General features: G+C 37.3%; 1 protein-coding gene across 4 annotated transcripts in view; it reads right to left on the bottom strand.

The window, feature by feature from the left end:
- The window catches only part of ANO1 (anoctamin 1), a 157,652-nt gene that overhangs the window by 27,808 nt on the left and 106,990 nt on the right, over nucleotides 1-22,854 (bottom strand). For 2 of the 4 annotated variants that reach the window (XM_060765422.2, XM_067462705.1), the window contains 6 exons: nucleotides 22,218-22,378; nucleotides 13,839-13,921; nucleotides 8,766-8,837; nucleotides 4,632-4,709; nucleotides 2,741-2,815; nucleotides 1,961-2,162 (listed from right to left, as the gene is read on the bottom strand). In XM_060765422.2, coding sequence (XP_060621405.2) covers nucleotides 1,961-2,162; nucleotides 2,741-2,815; nucleotides 4,632-4,709; nucleotides 8,766-8,837; nucleotides 13,839-13,921; nucleotides 22,218-22,378 — 671 coding nt within the window. The remainder of the gene's footprint in view (nucleotides 1-1,960; nucleotides 2,163-2,740; nucleotides 2,816-4,631; nucleotides 4,710-8,765; nucleotides 8,838-13,838; nucleotides 13,922-22,217; nucleotides 22,379-22,854) is intronic. The other 2 variants (XM_060765431.2, XM_060765441.2) reach the window with 1 other exon arrangement.

Raw genomic sequence — 22,854 nt, 5'->3', positions numbered from 1 at the left:
AGCTGTTTTTGTCTTCTCTGCAAATTGTCCTAGGTACCATTTCATTATCTGGATGGAGACCAGATAATGAAATGAGGGCACTAGAGGGCACTAGAGAGACAAGTACTGTCCATTTTATGGGGGTGGAAGGTGGGTTGAGGGAGAAAAATAATTTCCCCCTATATTCCTGTTATTTCCTCCACCCATGTCTATTTGTGGAAATAACTCATTTATGACATGGGAAATGGGGAGGGGGAATAACCAGTGATAATTGGAAAAATTGTTTTCCTCCTTCAACTCAACCCCTGTAAAATGGACTATTTTTCTCTATCACCACCCTGTGACCTCTGCCCGGATAATGAAACACTACCTTGTCCTATTTGTGGCAAACCAAACCAAAACAACTCTTCTGGAGCCAACCAGCCATTGCAATCACTTTTTAAATAAATCACGGCTTTCATTAAACTATTTGACATAAAAAAACCCCCTCCACCCTACTTTCCCCTTGCAGTATAGATGAGGCTGAGAGGCAGGAAGTTATATTTGGTTATAAGTGACTGACATGTATGGTTTAGTAGGGATTTGAATCTGGACCTCCTGCCATACCATTCTAACACTCAAAATTTACATTACTTCATTAGATGCATTTTGCAAAAGTTGATGCTCCAAGAATTTAGTTATAACACTGTTTTTGTTGTAATGGACTAACACAGCGATCCCTTGCATGACTAGGGTTGCCTGCTTAGTAGTTAATAATGTGAACTACATCAATCTAATTATGTGAATGACATACATCTAAACTTCATTCCGATCAGCTCATCAGTAACATATTTGAGAAGAAAAATATTTCTCCATTAATGATACTGCTCATGCTCAGCAATCCTTAAGACACTTCTATTTTCAGTTCTTGATTTATATCCAATATGAAATACACAACAACTAGAAATGAAGATGAAGATGTGACTTTGCTTTTGAAAAAGCTTTGCTTCTACAAGAAGCTCTTAGTTAATTATTAAAAGATATTCACATAAAAATGCCGAGTGATCTTTTTATATTATTGGCTACAATGTTGACTTCTGTGTAGTTTTGACTGGATGGCTGAAGTTGATTATCCTCTTTAGATAGGTTCATCTAATTAAATCAGATTTTTAAATCATGTAACATGTGGATCTGTCTCTCCAAATGTCGGACTACTTAGCTGCGATGGTCAGGAGTACTTACTTTCAGCTCCGGCTGATACATCAGCTGTGCCCCTTCCTAGATTTGGAGGACCTTAAGATGGTAGTGCACGCACTGCTAACCTCAAGGTTGGACTTCTGCAATGCACTTTACATTGGGTTACCATTGTACTAAGTTTGGAAACACTTGTTGGTTCAAAATACAGCAGACAGATTGGCTACAGGAACAACTAAGAGTGAGATTATTACACTCCACTGGCTGCCAATTTGTTTCTGGGTAAAGTACAAGGTGTTAGAATTGACCTTTAAAGCCCTACATGATTTGGGTCAAGGTTACCTACAGGATCATCTTCTCCCATATAATCCACCTCAAACACTGAGATCCTGGGGGGGGGGGGGGTGTTTGCTCCTGCCTGCCAGAACCTGTCTGGCAGCCGTCACTCAGAGGACCTTTTAATCGGCCACTCCATAACTGTGGAACAACCTGCCGGTAGAGCTCTGACAGAATTTAAGACACAAGTGAAGACCTATCTCTTTTGGCAGGCATACCCAGACAGTTTTAATGATGAATTTTAAACTTCCATTTTATGTCTAATTTTTGTTTTGTTTATTTTAATGTGTATTTTGTGGAAATATGTTTTGATGTTAATATGTGTATTCTATGGAGTATTTTTAAAATATCATGTGTTTTCACTATGTGTTTTAGCAGTGTTGTAACCCACCTCAAGCTGTGAGAAGAGGCAGGGAAGAAATAAATCATCATCATCATCATCATCATCATCATCATCATCATCTCTACTTACCAATCTGGGTCAACCATCTGGCTATGCAGCCATACACTTCATCCAAGATTATTATCACCACCAGATTAATAATCACTGCAGTTGCTGTGACAGTAACTCTAACATTAGATCGACCACTAGGAGAGGAACTGATGGCTAAAGCTGCTGCAGTAGAGATTCGGTAAATGATAACCCCAAAAACAATAGCAAATGTCAGCCCAATCTGTAAACAAGCAAAGAAATGGCTTTTACAAAGATATCTATTTCACAGGTTTTAAAAGCATGTCATGGCCATATAAAAATTGTAAGGAAGTACAGTACATTTCAGTGAAATAAATCATCATAATGATGCAAGTGTTGTAGGATGGGCAATTTTGTCTGTCTGATGAAGTCCTTAGCCAAAGTGCATAGTCTGGACAGGGTTGCATTCCCCTGAAGATTATAGACTTGTAATTTTGAATAATCATCTTTGCTTGGTTATTCCTTGATAAAGGTAGTCTGGTCATAAATTGATTACTGGAATCTGCTCTGTTTGGGGCTTTCCTTGAGACTAGAATTGAAACTGAAGCTGCTCCAAAAATCTTGTGCCTGTGATGCATTAATCCAAACTCTTGTGATGATAAATTTTAAAGAACCTAATAAGTATTCTAATTCCTGCTTCAATTGAAATCGATGCCAATAAGTAAACAAGAATGGTCCAAGAAAGCTTTTCTAATTACTTAATATCTTATAGAAGCTTTTCTCACCCTTGTGAAATATGCCAGCACAATTAATTTTATATATATATTAGAAAATGCTTACCATGAAAATTATGCTCACAAAGTTTGTTAAGTATGCGGGAAAACGATCCTTCCATGTCAATTTTTCTTTTTCAGTCTAAAAAAAAGGAGGGAAGAAAGAAAACACAACAAGGCTGCAATTCATTATAATCATAAGCAGCACCTAGACAGCTTGTATTAAATGTGTGCTTGTCATCCAAACACTGAAGTGTAGCAAAGCAATCAAATGCAAAACTTGATAGTAGTGCAAAGACAAGGAATGGAAGTAAACATTTTAAAATTAAGTAGATATCAGAGCAGTACAATATCAATTCACTCATCTCCAGGAGCTACAACTCTACACGTGGAGTGAGTATATCACTCCAGGGAATCAGAAAATCACAGCTCATCTGTGTATCTGCCAAGGGCAATATCCAACATTATGTGAGGGAACATTTGCCAGTGCAAGAAGACCTTTCTTTCTCTTCTTCCCCCATTAAAACCCATTGAAATCTACTTGACACTGTCCCCAACATTTCAGAGTACTTTTTGAAGAGATAGGGGACATAAGGGCTGGGTGGCAACTATTTTGTTAGCAGATGCCATGGGCACTACTGGATACAAACAATAGAGTCCAAAAGCCTCTGGAAACAAATACTTTACAGGACTGTCAATGCAGATTTATCTTAATTTAACTTGAATACTGTAGTAATTCTTCATTTCTTGTACTCTATTTAAATTGTTCTTCAAGATATTTTTATATATTTATATTAAAGTGCTATTGACATATTTCCTGAAAGCTTCATTTTATATCCAAGCCATTGCCCAGCAAAATAGATGAATTATGACGAAAGAATAAATAAATCACTCTTTAGGTCTTAAATTTGCATCTGCCAATTTTTCTCCTTTTTCTTCATTCCAAGAATAAGGAAAAGTTGCTTTCTTGAGTGTGGGAAAAATAAAAAAATGGTGATGTTTTATGTTTGGATAGCAGGTTTCTATAACCAACTCATAACTCTTTCAGTGTTTGAGACAAAAAGGATAGATTTCAACCATTCTATCTCCCAATCTATTCATCCATTGGTTCTCTTCTTTCATCCTCTTCTCTTAAATGAGCAAAAAATGGGCTCATTGTCCTTCACAACTAGCACAGAATGGGGAGCAATAAAAGGTAATGGTAGAGAAATGGAATGGGACTGTATTATGTCCTGATGTGTAAGGATAATTAAGGTACTGGGTTTAGAGTAACAAATATAGTCAGTCTTCCATTTCCACGGGTTCTGCATCCACGAATTTAACCACCATACCTTTCAATTAAAAAAAAATTAAAAAGCAAATTTTGATTTATCCATTTTATACCATTATATAAACAATTGAATATATAATGGGGCTTGAGCATCCACAGATTTTGGTATCCATGGCAGGTTCTGGAAACAAATCCTAGTGGATACTGAGGGCTCACTGTACTAGATAATATCAATTTGCTTGCTTTTGAAGGTCCAGTGTGCTATCACCATTTTATTTTCGACACACTGAAATTAGGGTAATTTTATTTGCAAACCTGGAAGACATTAATAATGTAATGTCATGTACATAATTACAGAAGGCCACTGTAAGAACAAGCATTTAATGCTACATGCATAAAACATGCATGTTGTCAGGAGGTGGAACAGCAGGCAACTCCACCAGGCAGATGGCACGTGCACCAGTTCAAAAGGAGCACACCCATTAACATGTAAGGATAACCATGCAGTGCCATTCCAAATAGAGGCAAAAAACCAGTCTCAACAAGAGTGCTGAAGGAAGGGGAAAAGGGAGGGGAGAAGGCACGTATGTGGATATTAGAAACAGACAAAGTTGGGGGGAAAATCAATTTGTGCTTTCTATAGTTATTCATAATCCAGAAAGTTTCCACAAATTTGAATGAAATGTACCAATTTCACCCCAGCCATGACTCTCTTAACTCTTTGTTGCCATTTGTTTGCTGCCTCTTCTGGCAACTGCTGGCCCTTCTGATGGCGTTTGAAGGAAAACAGAAAAGGATCATGCAATATGGTCATTACAAAGCATTGACGTGTACAGGTAAATAAATCAATACCCTCAGCAGAACATGAACACACTACAACTTAAAAATAAGTTAAAACTGTCTGATACTTGTTATAGACCCGATATAAAGTAAATTACTAAAAGGGAGAATACATAAAATAAAACCACAGGAAAATGTATGTTATTATTTGGCAAAACAACAACAACAACAAGAATGCAAGGGAATATAAAATGGGATTCATACTGCCCTAGGTTTTCACAATATAGTAAATAAGAAAAAATCTGATTTTTCCTCTTAACAGAAGGAGGAAGCAATAAAGCATTTCGGGACTTTGTTCTGGGAAACTTAGGGGTATTTAAGTAATTCAATACCCTTAAGGGGTATTTAAGTATTTAAGTTTGTAATTTCAAACTAGTATTTTTTATACTTGAGTCCCATTTTTGGGGAAGATAAAATAAAATAGTGATCTTGCCATGTTTGTGAGTATAAGTAAATTATCTGATATAGTGAAATCCAGAATAATCTACCTGGGGTCCTTTTATCAGCACTGTACACCAAGACAAATGTATTCCATTCTCAGTTTCTGCGTTTGCAAAATCCACAGGTGTCCCTCAATCTCCATAGGTCTGAATTATAGTTGATTTACAGTTATTCGTTGAGTTACAATTCAGATGCATGAAAATGAACTCACAACACACAACCATATTAAACAAGTCTACTGAAAATGAAGATGGAAATGAAGATGGAATCTAAGAAATTAAAGCTGTGTCTACATCAGATAGAGTAGTCTGCTGTAGAACTATCCCAGATTCACCATGGGGAATTCACAGGTACCAGTATGGAAGTCTTCTGAAGTCCATTTGAAATCCATGTGGCTGGCCAGACTGACAGTACATTGACATTGGTACCCTGTTCTCCTGGGGGTTGCCAATGTCTTGCTGATTAGAAACATCTCCCAGGCAAAGCTTTGATGGGCACATTGCTTCAGGTGACATCACAACAGGGTGCCCAGCCATATGATCACCAGAAAAGACATCAACAGCAGAACTCTGCTAGGGAGCTCCTTCTGGCCAGTGAATCAGTAGTGGGTCTACTTGATGTGGGGACATTGGATTGCCCTGGATCCAGCCTGATCAAGCTGTCCAGTGTCCACATATCAAATACACCCGAGGTCACTCCACAGTTTCCAACAAGCTCCAGAATAACCTCCAGTTCTTCTTGAAACAGATTAACGAATGGAGGTATTGCTTCTGTGGAACTGGGCATACATCATGTGGACTGCTCGCAATAGCTTTGAGATAACAAGAATGCCGCGGAGCATCCTTGTTTAAGAACCACTGAGCTAATGATTATATAACAAAATTCTAGGAAAGATGCATTTCAGAACTGGACTTCAATGTATGGTATGTCAAGTTAAGATGCAACTCATTTGATCCAGTATTAGGGATAGAAAGGGGGGGGGGAAACTCAACCATTTCTTATAGTCTACAGTACAATGGCCTCAATCCAGATCTTTCTACACATTCTGCAGAGGCAATCACAGATCTGTGACCACTCAGTACATACTGCAATGAATCAGAGCCCAAGTGTTTCACCATGATACAAATTGGTTGCAATCCTATTTTACATATTCAGGCCATCCTATATGAAGCAACTGAGAAAAGGACTGAGACTTCACCTAACTTGAAAATCCAAAGAACGGCAATAAAATGCTATTACAGAAATGACTGTTCGATTTTTTTATCAGCTTAGCATTTAATAAAGTATTCTGCATCAATATTTCAGTATGCTTTCTTCTTTTGGTTTATCCACAGATTTTTGCTTAAAGCTGGCAAGCTTGTATTCATGTCTGTAATCCAAAATCAATGTAACTAGATAGGGATTGAACATTTTATCACACATTTTTTTTAATCTTGCAAAATAATATATATGTAATTTGTCAGTGTTTATCTCTGGGAATCCTATCTTGAGTATACAATATTTAAATACAGTATTCATTACAGTATTTTTAATGAAGTTGTTGGCATTGAATTGTTGCCTTGTGAACTGCCTCGAGTCGCCTACGGGCTGAAAGGGGCGGTAAACAAATGTAGCAAATAAATAAAATAAGAAATAAATAATCGCCGGGAACACTGCTTGACTTCTGAATATGGTTCTGGATACACCCCTCTCTGCCTCTCCAAACAGAGTCTTCTTTATCAGAAATATCTGCTTCTAGTCTAATCTTACCCTAACCTTTTTTGGTTTGAATCTGAGTTATTTGCAAAAGAAGATCTGGGTTAACAACTGGTATAGGCATGGTCTGTATTTGCCTCTTGCCCTACTCTTCTTTCACCCTGTATTGTTTCAGTTCATTAAAAACACAGGAAAACTAAGCACATGGAATGTACAAAATGAAGAAAAAGTCATATGTATTTTATTTATCTGATGACCTACTGATACTGAGGGGGCATATTTCTAAGAATGTACAACATTCCCAGAAAACATGAGAAATGTTCATTTTCTGTTCTCCATTCCCATGGTCTGGATCTTCTGTAATATCTTTTTTCCTGAGTAATATCTCAATCATAAACATAGGTTGTGTATCAATTACCTGAAATCTCTGGGAACACATTTGTTTTGTATTTTGGATTCCTCTACTCCCTGGATTTTTGAATACCTATGTTTGCATACACTTACAAAACAAGGCATCTTATACACATAGCCTAAACGTAATTTTATAAAATATTTTAAATAACTGTGTACATGAAGCAAAGTTTGAGTACACGGAACCATCAGAAAGCAAAAGTATCACTATCTCAACTACCCATATGGACAATTTCAGATTTTGGAGTACTTGTATATATAGAGCATAAACGAACCCGAATATATGCCAAGGCACCTATTTTCACCACAAAAAACTCGAGTATAGGCTGAGTGTGGGAAATGCAGCAGCTATTGGTAAATTTCAAAATAAAAATGATACCAATAAAATTACATTAATTGAGGCATCAGTAGATTAAATGTTTTTTTAATATTTACATAAAACTGTAATTTAAGACAAGACTGTCCAACTCTGATTAAATCATTATTCTAACCTTTTTCAATGTAAATGTGCTTACGTATCCTCCCAATAATCATCATAGTTTATTTTAACTATACATTTTGGGCGGAAATGCTGTGTGTATATGAATAAGGAAAAGTGGGAAACACTGGCACCGAGAGAGGAGGAGAGGAAGGTGCACGCTGTGCCGAGAGAGGAGAAGAGGAAGGAGAGCTGGGTGGCTATGCAGAGAGATGAGGTTCCTAGCAGGAAGGCATGGGACTGAAAGAATCCCTTCTTTCAACCCCACATCTTCCCACCAGAACCCTCACCTGAGTATAAGCCGAGGGGAGCTTTTTCAGCCTAAAAAAGGGCTGAAAAATTAGGCTTATATTTGAGTACATACAGTATTTTGGATTTCAGATTTCTGTATAATGGATGGTCAACGTGAACTTTGATCCTAAATACTACAGGGAAAGCCCCATAGGACACAATGAGACACCCCCAATTAAATATAGGCAGGCTTGTATTATAGCTGTTATGTAGATATCACACATACTTAATTTAGCAAGTACTGTTCAGTGTAAAGGACAAATTCAGATAGTAACATAGACTAGGTACTTTTTTGGATACTAATGAATCTGCACAATCATATATTGAATATGTTACAAACAAATGTGTAGAACATAAACATGCAACAACCTTTACTTTGTAAAGATTACGGTGAAAACCAGGATTAAGATTGTTATTAACTCTTCTTCACTCTGTTTATTTTGTCTTTTCTCTCCTGTTTTATTTTTGAATGTGTTTTAACCAATGTTGTTTCTTAGTAAATAGTTAGGGTAAGGTGAGAACAACATAGATAACAGGAAAGGATTTGGTATTATGGTACTATTATTACAAATGGGGAAATGTCTACATATAGATTTAAAACACACACTTCATAAATATACAATGAAAACACATATTGTTAAATAATAGATTTGAAACATACATTACCTCTTTATTTCTGTATTCTTTCCTTAGTGATTTTTCTAATACTTTTGCTTCATACTCAGCTCTCGGGTGATCCTGAAAACAAGTCATATATGTAAGTGAGCATGAAGTCTCTTGCCTACCCATTTAATGTATCCCAAGAGATTAAAATCAGTTTCTAGTAGGACGTTAAACTCACTAATATAAGCTTCAAATATCATTGTAGGTGGTTTATTGCAGTACCCACCATCTGTAATACCCAAGATGATCAAGGGACAGATGAGTTGATAGGCTGATAGGCTCATTCTAGGACCTTGTCACACTGGTATATAATCTGTTTATATTAGTATGCATCCCATATTTATTTTAGGGCTGTATTAAGATGGGGGGCATATTCTCTTCATCACACCTGATTATTACAATTCTTAAGTTTTGAAAATACTGTGCTTTGATTCATCACACCACAGATGGCTGGCTCCAATCCATTTAAAACACCTACATCACTCTTTGACAGGCATGAACATACTTTGGTCCATGCCTGCCATCTGTTAGGAATTGTGGGTTCACCCCGAACTACTGAAACCATTGGTCATGTCAAGTTTCCAGCCATCAAAGAGGTAGGCAGAGAAAAGGACAAGCTTAGGGAATCCCTTCCTTCCCCCACATGCTTACAGAGTCTTGCAGACAGATTCCAATGGAATACTGACAGGATGGGGAAAACGTCATGTGATGGGACCCATTCAAAATCATTCTCAAACAGTCTCAGAAATGGATTATATCCCAAAGTGATAAGGTCTGAAGTTATTCTGAATCCCGTCCTGTTCTGGCCAAGGATGTAGGACTATCTTTGTCTTCAGCTGACATCGCACTGACATTATGACTGTGTCATTGAGGTGGTAAAAGTCTAGATCTGGCACAATTTAGCTAATCCTTCTCTCAACTCTTTTGGTCTCTTCTGCCATCAGACTCTAAACATGAAAGAAGATCTCTTAGCAGATTTCTGAAATCTGCTGACAGAAGGGGATTTCTACTGGCAGAAAAAGACTGTGCATAAACTCTTACCCACTACAACAGGTACATCTTTGAAGTAGGACTGCACAGGAACTGGCACAACTGTGTGATGGCATTAAATGTGAGATGTGTCTGTGCTGGGCAATGTTTCTGTCTCCAATATGACACATGCATCATACCATTGGGATGGGAAACTTCAAATCAAATCAGACATAGCCTTAAAACCACTATAGTATGGCACCCTTGTGCATATATTTGATATCCATAATTTCACTTACCCATGCTCCAAAACATACACACACCTTCCAGAAGTGTTTGCGGACCTCTCTAGGTCCTTCAAGGCAATTCTATGGTATGCTTTTGGCCCAAGTGTAGTAAAAATGTAGGGTTCATTATTACCCATGGCATCAGGTATCCGAGGGGTGGTAGTGATTGCAGAACATATCATCCAGGAAAACAGGGTTGTACTATATTTCAAAGCTGATTTGAAAATTTGCCATTTTAAAAAAAACTAAAATATTTTATTATCAGCACAACAGGCAGGTCATGCTCATTCAAATTATGGAAGATACTACAAATGATTTGAGGAGGGGTGGTGGTAATATGTCAGAGCAAACTGTAATAGATATCCTTCTGTACATTGACTTGATCTTTGATTCTCCCAAAATTGTATTTCAGACCATCAAAACACATTGGAAAAAAAGATGTGGAAAATAATCAGAAATTGAAGGAATGAGACAGCCAAAGGATTCAGAAAGTATCTTCAAAAATGCATTGGTTGGAGATGGGAATGGATATGAAAAAGTCCCATCATAGGGATATATAAAGGAAGAGAGAATAATTGCAGTGGAATATCTAAAGGAAATCAGATGTTAGGAAAAAAGAATGAGGTGAGATCAAAAGGCATTTTTTTGACCATTAGATAGATAAAAAGGTAGAGAAATTAAAAAAATTAAATTCCAAACCTTGACTGCCTCCTTCAGGAAACCATAAAAAACACAAACAAAACATAAAAATTAAAATTACTTCACTGCTGAAAAATTGCACATGGGTTACAATGGTTTCTTTAATGTGTAGGTAGATGTCAGAATTAGAAGACACATAGCTGTATCTTTGTGAAAATAGTTTTCATTTGTACATGAACTGGGGAGCAACTGAACTACATAGTAGGAAACATAATACTGTATCATGATCCAGAATGATCCAGAAATACATAGTATGAAAGCCCTGATGGTGCCAAGTAATTGAATGTATGTATTACACAATTCCCTCTTATACAACCATCACTAAAATGAGTAACCATAGGAAAGGATAGCTAACTAGCAGTATTCCAGCATATCACTAATCCATTGCAATAAGACTTTGCTGCAAAGAGGTTCCCATAGATTTTGTCTCATACTATTAAGTCATTCTGGTTTTCAGTGGGATTTAAATGCATGCCCAAGTGTTTTGCTCATAGGCCTGAATTAAAGAGACTGGAGTGTGTTAAGCAAAACAGTCAATAAAATACATTCTATTAACAGCAGTTATCTCAGGTCACAGGTTCTTATCACCGCAGAGAACACTGAGCATAACCCAGAAAAATATTTGCCACTAGAAAGATACAGTTAATCCTTCCTACTTTCATGTAAGCAAACAACAAGGTACCAAAAATAAAGAACAGTTGTCTTATGGTATCCATAAAAACATCCTACTGTTATTATAATGTGCTAGGGCTCAATTCTAGATATGTGGTTTATGTAAGCAGGGTGCCACGTCTTTAAAAATTGGAAATCAGGGGTTAGACGCCCCTGCAAATGTTCTGAAATCAGAGGCAGAAGAGATTATCATTGCAGTTTTTAAATAAATGAATGAGCTAGATCATTCAATTAAGAAATAGTTGATTCTTGAGCATGTTCCCACTGATGTGTGTGTGCCTTCAAGTCACTTATCAACATACAATGACCTCATGACTTTCTTAAGCAAAGCATATTCAGAGGTGATTTTGCCAATACCTTCATCAGAAATATAGTTCATAGTATAAGAACTTAAACTGCAGGAAGCAAACACTACTTAAAAAGATGGGTACTGGCATTCTTCTTATTTTCTTCAAAGACGGAATGCCTCTTCTATGATGATGCCTACTCTACTACATATATACACAAGCATTATCCGAAAACAAAGTTCAGTTTTGGCATCAGAAGTAAGGACTGTTTTTATTCATATGCAAACATATATAGTATAATTACTTGATGATCAGATGAATCATAGGTAATTAATAACTTCGGATTGTACATTCTAGATCATACAAGACTACACTAAACTGGCTTTGATATCTGCTAGTAGTATAACTCCTATTAAAACTCTGTGAGTGCAAGTGCATCCTCACTGCTGGAGGACTCCTAATTGCCTGAGGGCCCTTCCAGACAGGCCCTATATCACAGGATGTGATCCCAGGTTTTCTGCTTTAAACTGGATTATAGGACTTGGGATCAGATCATGGGATATAGGGCCTTCCTGGAAGGGCCCTGATATATTAAAATATGTTAGATGTATTCTCGAATAATGGAGATAAGGAGAACAAAGGCTTAAACCCAACTGCTAGTTCCAGCTAAAGAAGCAGCTTTGAATCAATGGGACTTACTTAATCTGCAGCTGATTCAATTATTCTAGTGTAAATAGCAATTGGAACTGGTAACATTTAATTGTTTTGTAATAGTTTTAATTTTGGACTATGACTCTGGAGACCAAGGTTTGAATCCTGCTCAGCCATGAAACCCAACTCAGGGAAAGGCAAAGGCAAAGGCAACCTCCCTCTGAACAAATCCTGTCAAGAAAACCTTGTGATAGTGGCCTTAGGGTCACTATAGGTTGCAAATTACTTGAAGGCACATAACAACAAAATGTAAATTAAATAAAGAAAGGAAAATGAAAGGAAAAGCTAGGAGACTGGAAAAATTGGCAACTGTTGAAGAGAACAGAATAGCTTGAGGGAAGCAATTAAGCAGCTCGTTCTTCTCTAGTGACTTCTTTTGTGGGTTTTTAAGAAATGTCTATATAATATACTCTGTATAATTGGCACTGTGAGCAAAACCAACTGACGGAGTCTTCCAAAAATAAATCTGGGGGAAAATATTGCAGGCGTTTGAACCATACACCTTTCCCAACTATAACAGGCTGTGATAAAGGCATCTAAATAGAAGGGGGGGGGGGGAACAATCCCAAAAAAGTATGTAATAGCCTCTTGAAACTGGCAAGTCCTTTGGTTTCACGGCTCAGCAAGGGAGACCATTTCTTTTTGCCTTTTCTCATTTTCAAAGTAATCCTGTATGAACATCTTAGCTTACAGTGTAATTTACTCAAGGAAATTCTGGTTTTCAAACCAGAGTAAATGATGGTACAAATAATTTTTATCGTTAAAATTAAATGGCTATTTGATGCATTCCTTATATGGTCTTCAAAATTATTTCAAAAAGGAAAGAATTTATAATTTCCTTAAAAATAAAATGAAATACAAATATGCCAGCATTTTCTAACACTTGGCACATAATTTGCTGGCTTTGTTTTATATGCTGGATACAAGCTGTATTTCAGACATTTCAGACTCATATAACAAGTACAATTTGACCACTTGCCAAGTCTGCACTTACAAAAGTATTTGGCTCGAATTCTATTTGAGGGCCCAATGAGGGTAAATACAAGAAATCAATGGGATTTTCTTAAGTTTTGACACTGTACTCTAAAACTGATTCTATCAGTTAACCTTACCAGTAGGATTCAGGACTTATTCCCAAAACAGGGTCAATGCCCAGATTTTTCTTACATCTTTCCCCAATCCTTTTAAAAAGTGTGCTCACTTAATGTGCTTTTTAGATTACATGAGTCATTGGTGAACTGAATCATTTCAATGTCTACACTACAGGGCGTGACCGTCATACTGGAGTTTTGACATTATGCTTCCATGGTTACAAGACATGCTGCTAACACACCCTTCCCAAACCTGGGTATGTGTAGGATTTTCCTTTCCAACAGGCAAACAACTGGAAATGAAAGACCATTCAGCAATTTTAATGCCCAGTAAAATAGTGTGTGGCAAAATTAACTTACTTCCTCTTCTTCAAAGCCAGTCAGGTCCCATCTATAGTTCAGACGCATCTGTTTTCTCTTCCAGTGTTCCATGAATGTAGCAGCTGATGGTTTTAAAAAAAATACTTAGATGTGAAAGTTAATTCTATCACATATATTTGGTACAATTTTCAGGCAGTAAGCTTTCTACTTTGTTTAAAGATAAATCTGGAAAGAATTACAATTGCAACAGAACCTACTGGCTACAACGCTGACAATTTTAAAGAAACATTTTCTATTGAAAGATTTGACAATGGCAAATTATTAGCAAAACTTGTATTAATCACCAGATATTTGCAAACATGCAAGTTCTCATAAGAAAAATCCCAGTTACATGAAATTTAAGTGGCATTGGTTATTCAGATCTTCAGAGCATTCGCTGCTGTCTGTGGAGTCCCCATATTTTTTAATCACAAGCAATAGGAGAGATGGGGTCAATTAAATTTGAATCATAACAGTAAAGGTAATGGTTTCCCCTTGACATTAAGTCCAGTCAAGTCCAACTCTGAGAGATGGTGCTCATCTCCATTTCTAAGCTGAAGAGCTGGAGTTGTTGTAGATGCCTCCTAGGTCATGTGGCCAGCATGGAGTGTCGTTACCTTCCTGCAGGAGTGGTACCTATTGATCTACTCACATTTGCATGTTTTTGAACTGCTAAGTTGGCAGAAGATGGGGCTAATGAAGAGAGCTCACCATAGATTCAAACTGCTGACCTTTCATTCAGCAAATTCTGCTGCTCAGCGGTTTAACCTGCTGCACCACCACAACCCCATTGAATTATAATACTGAGAAATTAATTTTAACTGTTTATGTTGGCATGAGTAGTACACAAATGAACACTAGATGCCAGTGATGGTGAGGAGTATATTTGCCTGTCAGATCTCAAAACTTGGCCCTAAGTATCCAGTTTTGAAAAGTCCTGGGATTTGTTGTTTTATGAGGAACCAGCACGTTTTGGCAGAGAAGGCTAAAGACTTTGTAAAACTATAATTCCCACAATTCCTTAGCATTGAGCCATTACAGTTAAAGTGAAATTTGGTGAGGTGCTGGAGTGCAGAACCATGACAGTTGAAGTGTAATCTCAGGACTATAACTCTCTAGTGCGAATTTGCTCCAGGTGCCTAACACCCAATAAATTCTCTCAAAAAGGGCACTCCTTTATTTGACATTGTTTCCTGATCTAAATTTTCCCACTAGGACTTTATAGTCCAAGTTAAGCAACAGCTCTGGAGTAGAGAGAAATTGATATCAAATAAGCACACAGAAGGAAAAATTTAACTCATCTCCTGGTTTCATATTAATTAAAGAAACTTCCATCAACTATTCTGGGCTATGAACCAGAACCAGCAATCATGGAATGGAGAAATATTCAAATTGTAGACATAGAATCATAGAATCATAGAGTTGGAAGAGACCTCATGGGCCATCCAGTCCAACCCCCTGCCAAGAACCAGGAAAATTACATTCCAAGCACCCCCGACAGACGGCCATCCAGCCTCTGTTAAAAGCCTCCAAAGAAGGAGCCCCCACCATACTCCGGGGAAGAGAGTTCCACTGCTGAACAGCTCTCACAGTTAGGAAGTTCTTCCTAATGTTCAGATGGAATCTCCTTTCTTGTAGTTTGAAGTCGTTGTTCTGCATCCTAGTCTCCAGGGAAGCAGAAAACAAGCTTGCTCCCTCCTCCCTGTGACTTCCTCTCACATATTTATACATGGCTATCATGTCTCCTCTCAGCCTTCTCTTCTTCAGGCTAAACATGCCCAGCTCCTTAAGCCGCTCCTCATAGGGCTTGTTCTCCAGACATTTTAGTCGCCCTCCTCTGGACACATTCCAGCTTGTCAATATCTCTCTTCAATTATGGTGCCCAGAATTGGACACAGTATTCCAGATGAGGTCTAACCAAGGCAGCATAGAGGGGTAGCATGACTTTCCTAGATCTAGACTCCTATTGATGCAGGCCAAAATCCCATTGGCTTTTTTTTTTTTTTTTTTTTGCTGCTGCATCACATTGTTGGCTCATGTTTAACTTGTTGTCCATGAGGACTCCAAGATCTTTTTCACACGTACTGCTCTCAAGCCATGCATCCCCCATTCTGTATCTTTGCATTTCATTTTCATTTGCATTTCACATAGTGTTGGTCATCTGACTTGCAACTACTGGAACAAGAAATTTGTGATCCATTTTAGTTCATCTTCCCTGTCTTATTTAAATATGTGTCTATGCTTCCCTCCTTCCCATGCTAATATCCTGTCCTCTTCTCATTCTAAACTCTCCCACAACACTTAGTGATACAACAAAAATTGCATAGCCAGAGAGCATGGCTTACTACTTGTAACTCCTGATGTTTTTTTTTAGTATCTGTAAGAAACTATCACAAAGCCCAATAAGTTATTGAAGTGAGTGCTGGGTAGGGACTGCTATTCATTTTCTACTCATCAGCCAGAAACTGAAGTAACATATCCAAGCCTTTTGGAAGCTCTTCATCAAGGCCCTCTCCAATTATTTGACAATAGTCCTTGGGAGTTAACATGGGTTCATGTAAAACAAAACTTTCTTAAGTTCAGACACTTGTTTAAACAGATAACCAAACTGAAAGATTGTATATAAAGAGGGAAATTTGTATTCGTGGAAGGAGAACTAGACAGTAGCTACTGTATAAGAGAAGCATAGTTACAAGAAATACAGCTTGTGTACATCAATCTATCTGACACCAAGGTTATGGGAGGCCTTGGGGACATGAATGTGAATCCTGGGAACAAACCAGCACTTCATGGTAAATAAGTGATTGTGAAAGAAGAAAGTGTACTGAGAAAACCTAATCCCACGAGAACAGCAATGAAGTGACTGTGAACAGATGTGAACAACAAGCTGTTCTGTGGTCTCCAGTAAACCTCTGGAGACCAAGAAAATGGGAGGGACTAGCCAAGGTCTCTATGCATCTTAATTATGTAGCAACAATGGGAATTTGCCAACTGTTTTTAGCATTAATCACTTCTGTACTTGTTTTATTAAGTTCCATTAATCCAGCCTGTGCCTCTGATGTGTAAATCTTAAATGCTCACCATAAACTGACATCATAATTGTATATAATTCATATGATAATCCTTAAAATAGGCCAGTTGCCTTTCCGTAACTTGGGAATAGCTCTTCTGGTCATATGTGTACCTGCTGAATGTGATGTGCATATATAAGGTAAGAATTATGGGAAACACTTACTTGCCTCTCATTTGCTACCATAAACCCTACTGAGAGTGTTACCTAAAAATATATATATAGCAAATTTTCTTGAATAGCATTTTAAAAGAAAATGATAACACAGGAATTATTCTCCATCTTGCAAACATGAGTGGACCGAAACAGCTTTTGAAGCATGCTGGGAGCTCTGTGGCTGTTTGAGAGCAGCGACAAAAGCACTATCCATCCCTAATGAGCACAGGGAAAGGGGGGTGATGGCAAAGCCCTTTGTGGACAGTGGATCATTCTGAGTTAGACCCTTTAGGCAAAACACTGGTGCATCTCCCAACTTTTCCTAACGAGGGCAAAACTGGATTAACTCAGTTTACCCTGTGATGCTTACTGGAAGTGAAGAAATATTATGAAGGTAAGAATTCAGGTATGAATCTAGGTTAGAACGCTCATAGAGATGAGCTGCTAGAACCCCCTGAGGTTTTTTTCACAACTAGGAAAAATAGATGTGACGACCTGTCACATTTAGCTTGATCTTCAATCTCTCGGCTGAGGTAGCTAATTCTATTCTAGAGTAGGCCTGGCAATGAAAGAGATTTATTGCAGCTGTTGCTCTTTCTGCATTATTTATTATTATTTGATAAATCTTGCCCTTCATCAAGTCAGTCTAACATACTTGGCTCTCCTCATAACCACCCTGAATAGATTTTCTTTGAGAAAGACACACAAAGTCCTGCACACAGCCAAGTGTGTTTTAAGGGTATGAAGTTTGGCTATAAATGTGCTATGGTGACATTTGAGATATTAGAAATGTAACAACTTAGGAAGTGAATAAAAAAGGTTGTCAACAGGCACTGCATGCCTAGAATACACACTGCAATTCAAAAATTTGATTGCTGGGTTTGACATTTTATTTATGTAGGTTATCTACTTAACTTTGTATAGACCTATAATGGCTGTCACGTGGCAGAACAAAAATGGTTAAAATATTCAGAAATGGCATATTTCAGATATGTATTTTATTCCCCTTTCACACTAAAAATAGGTAATTGACATAGGTGGACAATCCGTTAGCATGTGGATGGCCATACAGATATATTGCAAAACTAAAACAAACCTGTCAGTCCATTTTATAAAAAACAAAATGTAAAATAAATTGAAGATGAATGAGAAATTAAGATAAATTCAGCCTGGATTTTGAGACTTGATCAGGCTGAATACTTGCACTTCAACATTTCTAATTATACTAATGGTTAGAAACAGGCTTTTAAAAGTAATGAACACTGAGCAGTGCAGCATCTTCTATAAGTGACACTCAGCTGCACTGAACTCTCACAGAGATTAAACAACAAACAGTGCAGGCTACATCTCTAAAAAACAAAAACAGAAGTTAAGCACAGTGCTCTCCAAGGAATTGGATACGACCACCCGTTATGATTAAGCCATTTTGTCTCCTCCTCCAGTATCAAAGAGTAAATCCAATAGGGACACTGTGTTTGCACAAGTTCTGACTGCAAAAATGATTTTTTTTCAAGCTTGAACAAGGAAGCATCCAGTACTTCCCTTTGCAAATAGTGCTCTGTTTCTCCAGGGATCTGATGCCCAAGCACAATTTCCCTCCAGCAAGCCAAGATGGGCACTGAATGGGAATATGGAGCACTATGGACCTAAGGGACACATCTGTACAGTAACAACTGCACAGGAGTTTCTCAATGCTTCTATCCCCACTTTCACAGTTTTTAGTTACATAACCCCACACAAATATGTTGGCGTGGCCTTCCACACCGCTGGCATTAAATAGATTCTTGGATGATATCTCTTCTGAGTGCTGAAATGAATGCTGACATGCTAAATTAGGACATGTGGAGGTAAAAATTTCATGAATTTTTGTAGTTGTCATCTGACATAAATTGTCTTCAAATTATGGCAATCTGCCAAATTGCCATGAATTCTGTGAGTGTTCGTCATTCACAGCACTACTCAGGTCTTGCAAACTTGGGGTGATTGGCTTTCTTTAATGAACAAATCCACCAACACTGCTCTTATTCTGCTGTCTTACATTTTACCAAGCATCATTGCCTTTTGCAGTGAATCATGCCCCCATTTAGTCATTTTGATTTCTAGCATGAGTTCAGGCTCAAATTGCTGTGGAAACAATTTATCTGACTTTTTTGTGGTCAATAATATCTACCAAACCTCTTTCCAGCACCACGTTTCACAGCAGTTGGTTGGTTTGTTCAAAAATTACATAACTGTTCTTCTCCTTTTTCAAAACAAAGGATTAAAACATAATCCAATTTGTGCTAGTTTTTTTTAATTTAAAAAGAACAAAATCTTAACACATATGAGCAAAGAGCATTAAGTTATCAAAATTGCTTAAGGTAATTGAGGCAAATGGTTCAAATATATTTTATCTTCCTCCTAATTATTTCCAGATACTGATCTCCTCTAGGAAGTCAGCTACCTTTTCAGCTGCATCACGCGTTACTCTCACAAGTAATCTTCTACAATGCTGGCATCATACTAAATTATTCCAAGCAGCGTGACTGCCTAAGTGATAATACAGATAAATTAAAAAATTCTAAATATTTATGAATATGGCATTTATTGAACTGCTCAGGGTGAAGGACATGGAGACTTTATAGTCAGGAATGATGTTTTCTGGATTTTTTTCTCCCCACCAACATGCACGCACACACACACAAACAAATATGTACGCACAGAAAAACCCGATGAGGCAGAAGTTGAAGAGAAATGGAATATTTGATTGCTTGGATGAGAGGATAAGGCTATTTGAAGACCTGGTATTCTGCTTTGACTTATATATCACTTTTCCCAATACATGTAAAGCCACTCTTTGTGATAACAAATCATCTCCTTCAGTGGTATAGACTGCTTCTCTTGAATTCATCTTCCTTCCCCACTGCTGGCTGCACTATAAAATTAAATCTAAACTCAATCACTCTGCATTCCAACCTCCTATTATGAAACACATGGGAGTTTTCTCCATCCATATTAAGAAAAATGTACAGTTGTGTGTTGTTAGAATTATATCTTATGAAAAATGATGATTGAGTGAATGATAAAATAGGGGTGGAGAAGCCATATGCTGAACTGGGGCTAACTCCACTGGAATTTGTTCTAATATGGGGAAAACGATTTCCTATACAGCTGAGTAAATGGAAACGTGAACTGTATTTCTCAAAACTAATACAAAATATTTGTCATACTCAAAAATCAAGTTTTTAATGTGGCAGCCACTTAGCTTCATTTTTAAAATACCATAGTAGAATTTCATATAGGAAGTGGAGAGTGCATTGGTTGGCTAGAACTATTGTTGCAAGTACTGTTGACACTTACTACATGGAGTTATTTTTTAGTTTGACCTCAGATTTTTTCTAGCCTCCTCTTAGGATACAAAAGATAAATTAATGTAAATAGGCATGCCATGCTCATTCATGAGCAGAAAAACTATTTCTGTAAATTTCATAAACATATATTAAAGATTATACATATGCTTCATTGTAAGTTGCTATACTGAAAGCTTTTCACATTTGTTTCTTGACAACATGAGAAGGCTCCATTATACTTTCATGCACTGCTTCATCCATCTCAGTAATGTTTACATTGCTTACCAGCAACTCTCTGGAACAGTAAGCAGTTGTTCTTGACTTATCTAGAGATTCTGGGGTTTCAACTGGTACTTACTGCATGCAAATCCATTATGGGAAACCCATGAATGTCATATGGTTTGCTTAGGCAAAGAATACTCAGAGATGGTTTTCCAAGTTCCTTTCTCTGAAGTGTAGCTTACAGCACCTGGTATTAATTGGTGGTTTCCCACCCAAATACTAACAGGGGCTGATTCTTCTTAGCTTCAAAGATCATGATCTGGTGCCTTTAAGATATTTAGGTCCTCTTATTTTGGTAGCAAACTACAATGTCATATTTTAAAGCAAAAATTCTGGGATGGGAAAGTCTGAAAACACTCAAGGTGCACTTTTTCAGTTTGCAGTAGTTAACTCAGTCTCTCAGTTTCACAAGTTTCAGTTGCCCAATCCTCTCACTGAGCCTGCACAAGCCTTGTCTCATAAGTTTTGAAATTTAGCACCTCAAGTCCCATGGAACAAATATCATGAAATTTGAGGATTCTCACGAATGTTTATACTGAGAGCAAGCAAGCATGACAGGAAAGATCTACCTTAGATCCTGTCCTATATATAAAGGGCAATTTTCTGTTGACTGGATGTTATGAAGATAAGCAACCCTGTCCCCTTCCTTAGGATACAAGAACTGAAACCCAAGTCAAACAATCATGACTAAATAATTATGTGGGAACATCCTGCATATGAAATGCATTAAATATGATATTCAATTGAATAGCCTTCTGGATAAAGCCAAAGGCCAACCTACTCAAACGTTCCCACCAACTGGCATAGAGAAACAGACTGCATCACATGCTCATATTCACTGATATCTTTGAGAGAAATGCACAAGATCTGATTATATAAAAACACATTATATTTTTAGCACATTTGTATGTATGTATTCTCAGTAGTTTTAGGATCTTTGACTCAGACCATGTTTTAGATTTAGGAGAACACATTTTAAAGCTAGATGTCCGTTTTTCTCCTCTGTTTTTCACAATCTGGTTAGTGCTTGATTCAAAATTGCCACATGGGATGTTTGCATGTGTGGGATGCCCCTTAAAAATAAAAGGGACACCTTGAAATGTAAAAAACACATACTATTGATAACACTAATGCACTTATGAGGTTGGTCATTATTCATTCTTGCTTTGATCTAAGAAGCTAAAGACCACTTCTGTAAGAAAAAAAAATCCTCCCCAATAAATCTCTTCTTCAGTGGTCTAATTTGGAAGCCAAGTCTGCAAATAGATTTTGTTGGCAAGCTATGTGATTCCCTTAATGCTATCTATACATGCCATGCAGCAGTTTTATGACAAATGCTTCATTTTATATGCATCCAAGCAGCTTTCTGTATTTTAACCTTCAGTTCAGAGTGTAAATAAAAAATCTTGTCATTTTTATGAGACAAGGGAGGGGGAGAAAAGGGCTACAGATAATTAACTGATGAATTGTAAAATTACTGGTTTATCCTCTCACTTGTTTTCTTCTGCTACCAAGCCTCAAGGCAACCAATGATATTCTTACCCCAGAGAGCCATGAAAACTGAGAAGAAGACAGTTGCTGGGTTATCGAAGAGATGGCTTGCCCGAGCCGTGGCACATGCAGAGCTCAATTTCCAATAGTTACATGTTCTGTCACATAAGGGACACATGGTGATATTATTTCTCTGGTCACACATCTCCATGCTGAGGGAAAACAAGCAGTACAGAAAGTTAATACATCTCAATGTTCAAATGTAACTTGATCTTGTGCTGTCCTAACCTGTGTAAATTTGGTCACACCCAGACTGATTAAAAAGACCAGAAGGTCCCCCAAATGTTGTATCTGTTCTTTGTAATGAAAATGATGATGATGATGATGATGATAATAATAACAATAGCAATAATTATAAATTATCCCACCCTATCTCCCCAATGGGACTCAGGGCGGTTTACAACAAAAATGGGCAAACATTCAACACCAGCAAAAACATAACAAAATACATCAAATCATGAACACATCAAATAAAAAACAAGGTGTACTTATAAAACAACTAAAGAATAATAAGTTAAAAAATTAGATATACTAATAAAGTAATTGAGACACATTTCACTAATAAATATAATAATAGTAAACAGTTAAAACATTTAGACATATAAGGCAACTTGCGGCAGGCCGCTGG

This window comes from Anolis sagrei, chromosome 1, assembly GCF_037176765.1.
Source record: "Anolis sagrei isolate rAnoSag1 chromosome 1, rAnoSag1.mat, whole genome shotgun sequence".
NCBI classification, from domain to species: domain Eukaryota; kingdom Metazoa; phylum Chordata; class Lepidosauria; order Squamata; family Dactyloidae; genus Anolis; species Anolis sagrei.
The sequence above is the reverse complement of the archived record's forward strand: the minus strand, read 5'-3'. Positions and strand labels throughout refer to the sequence as shown.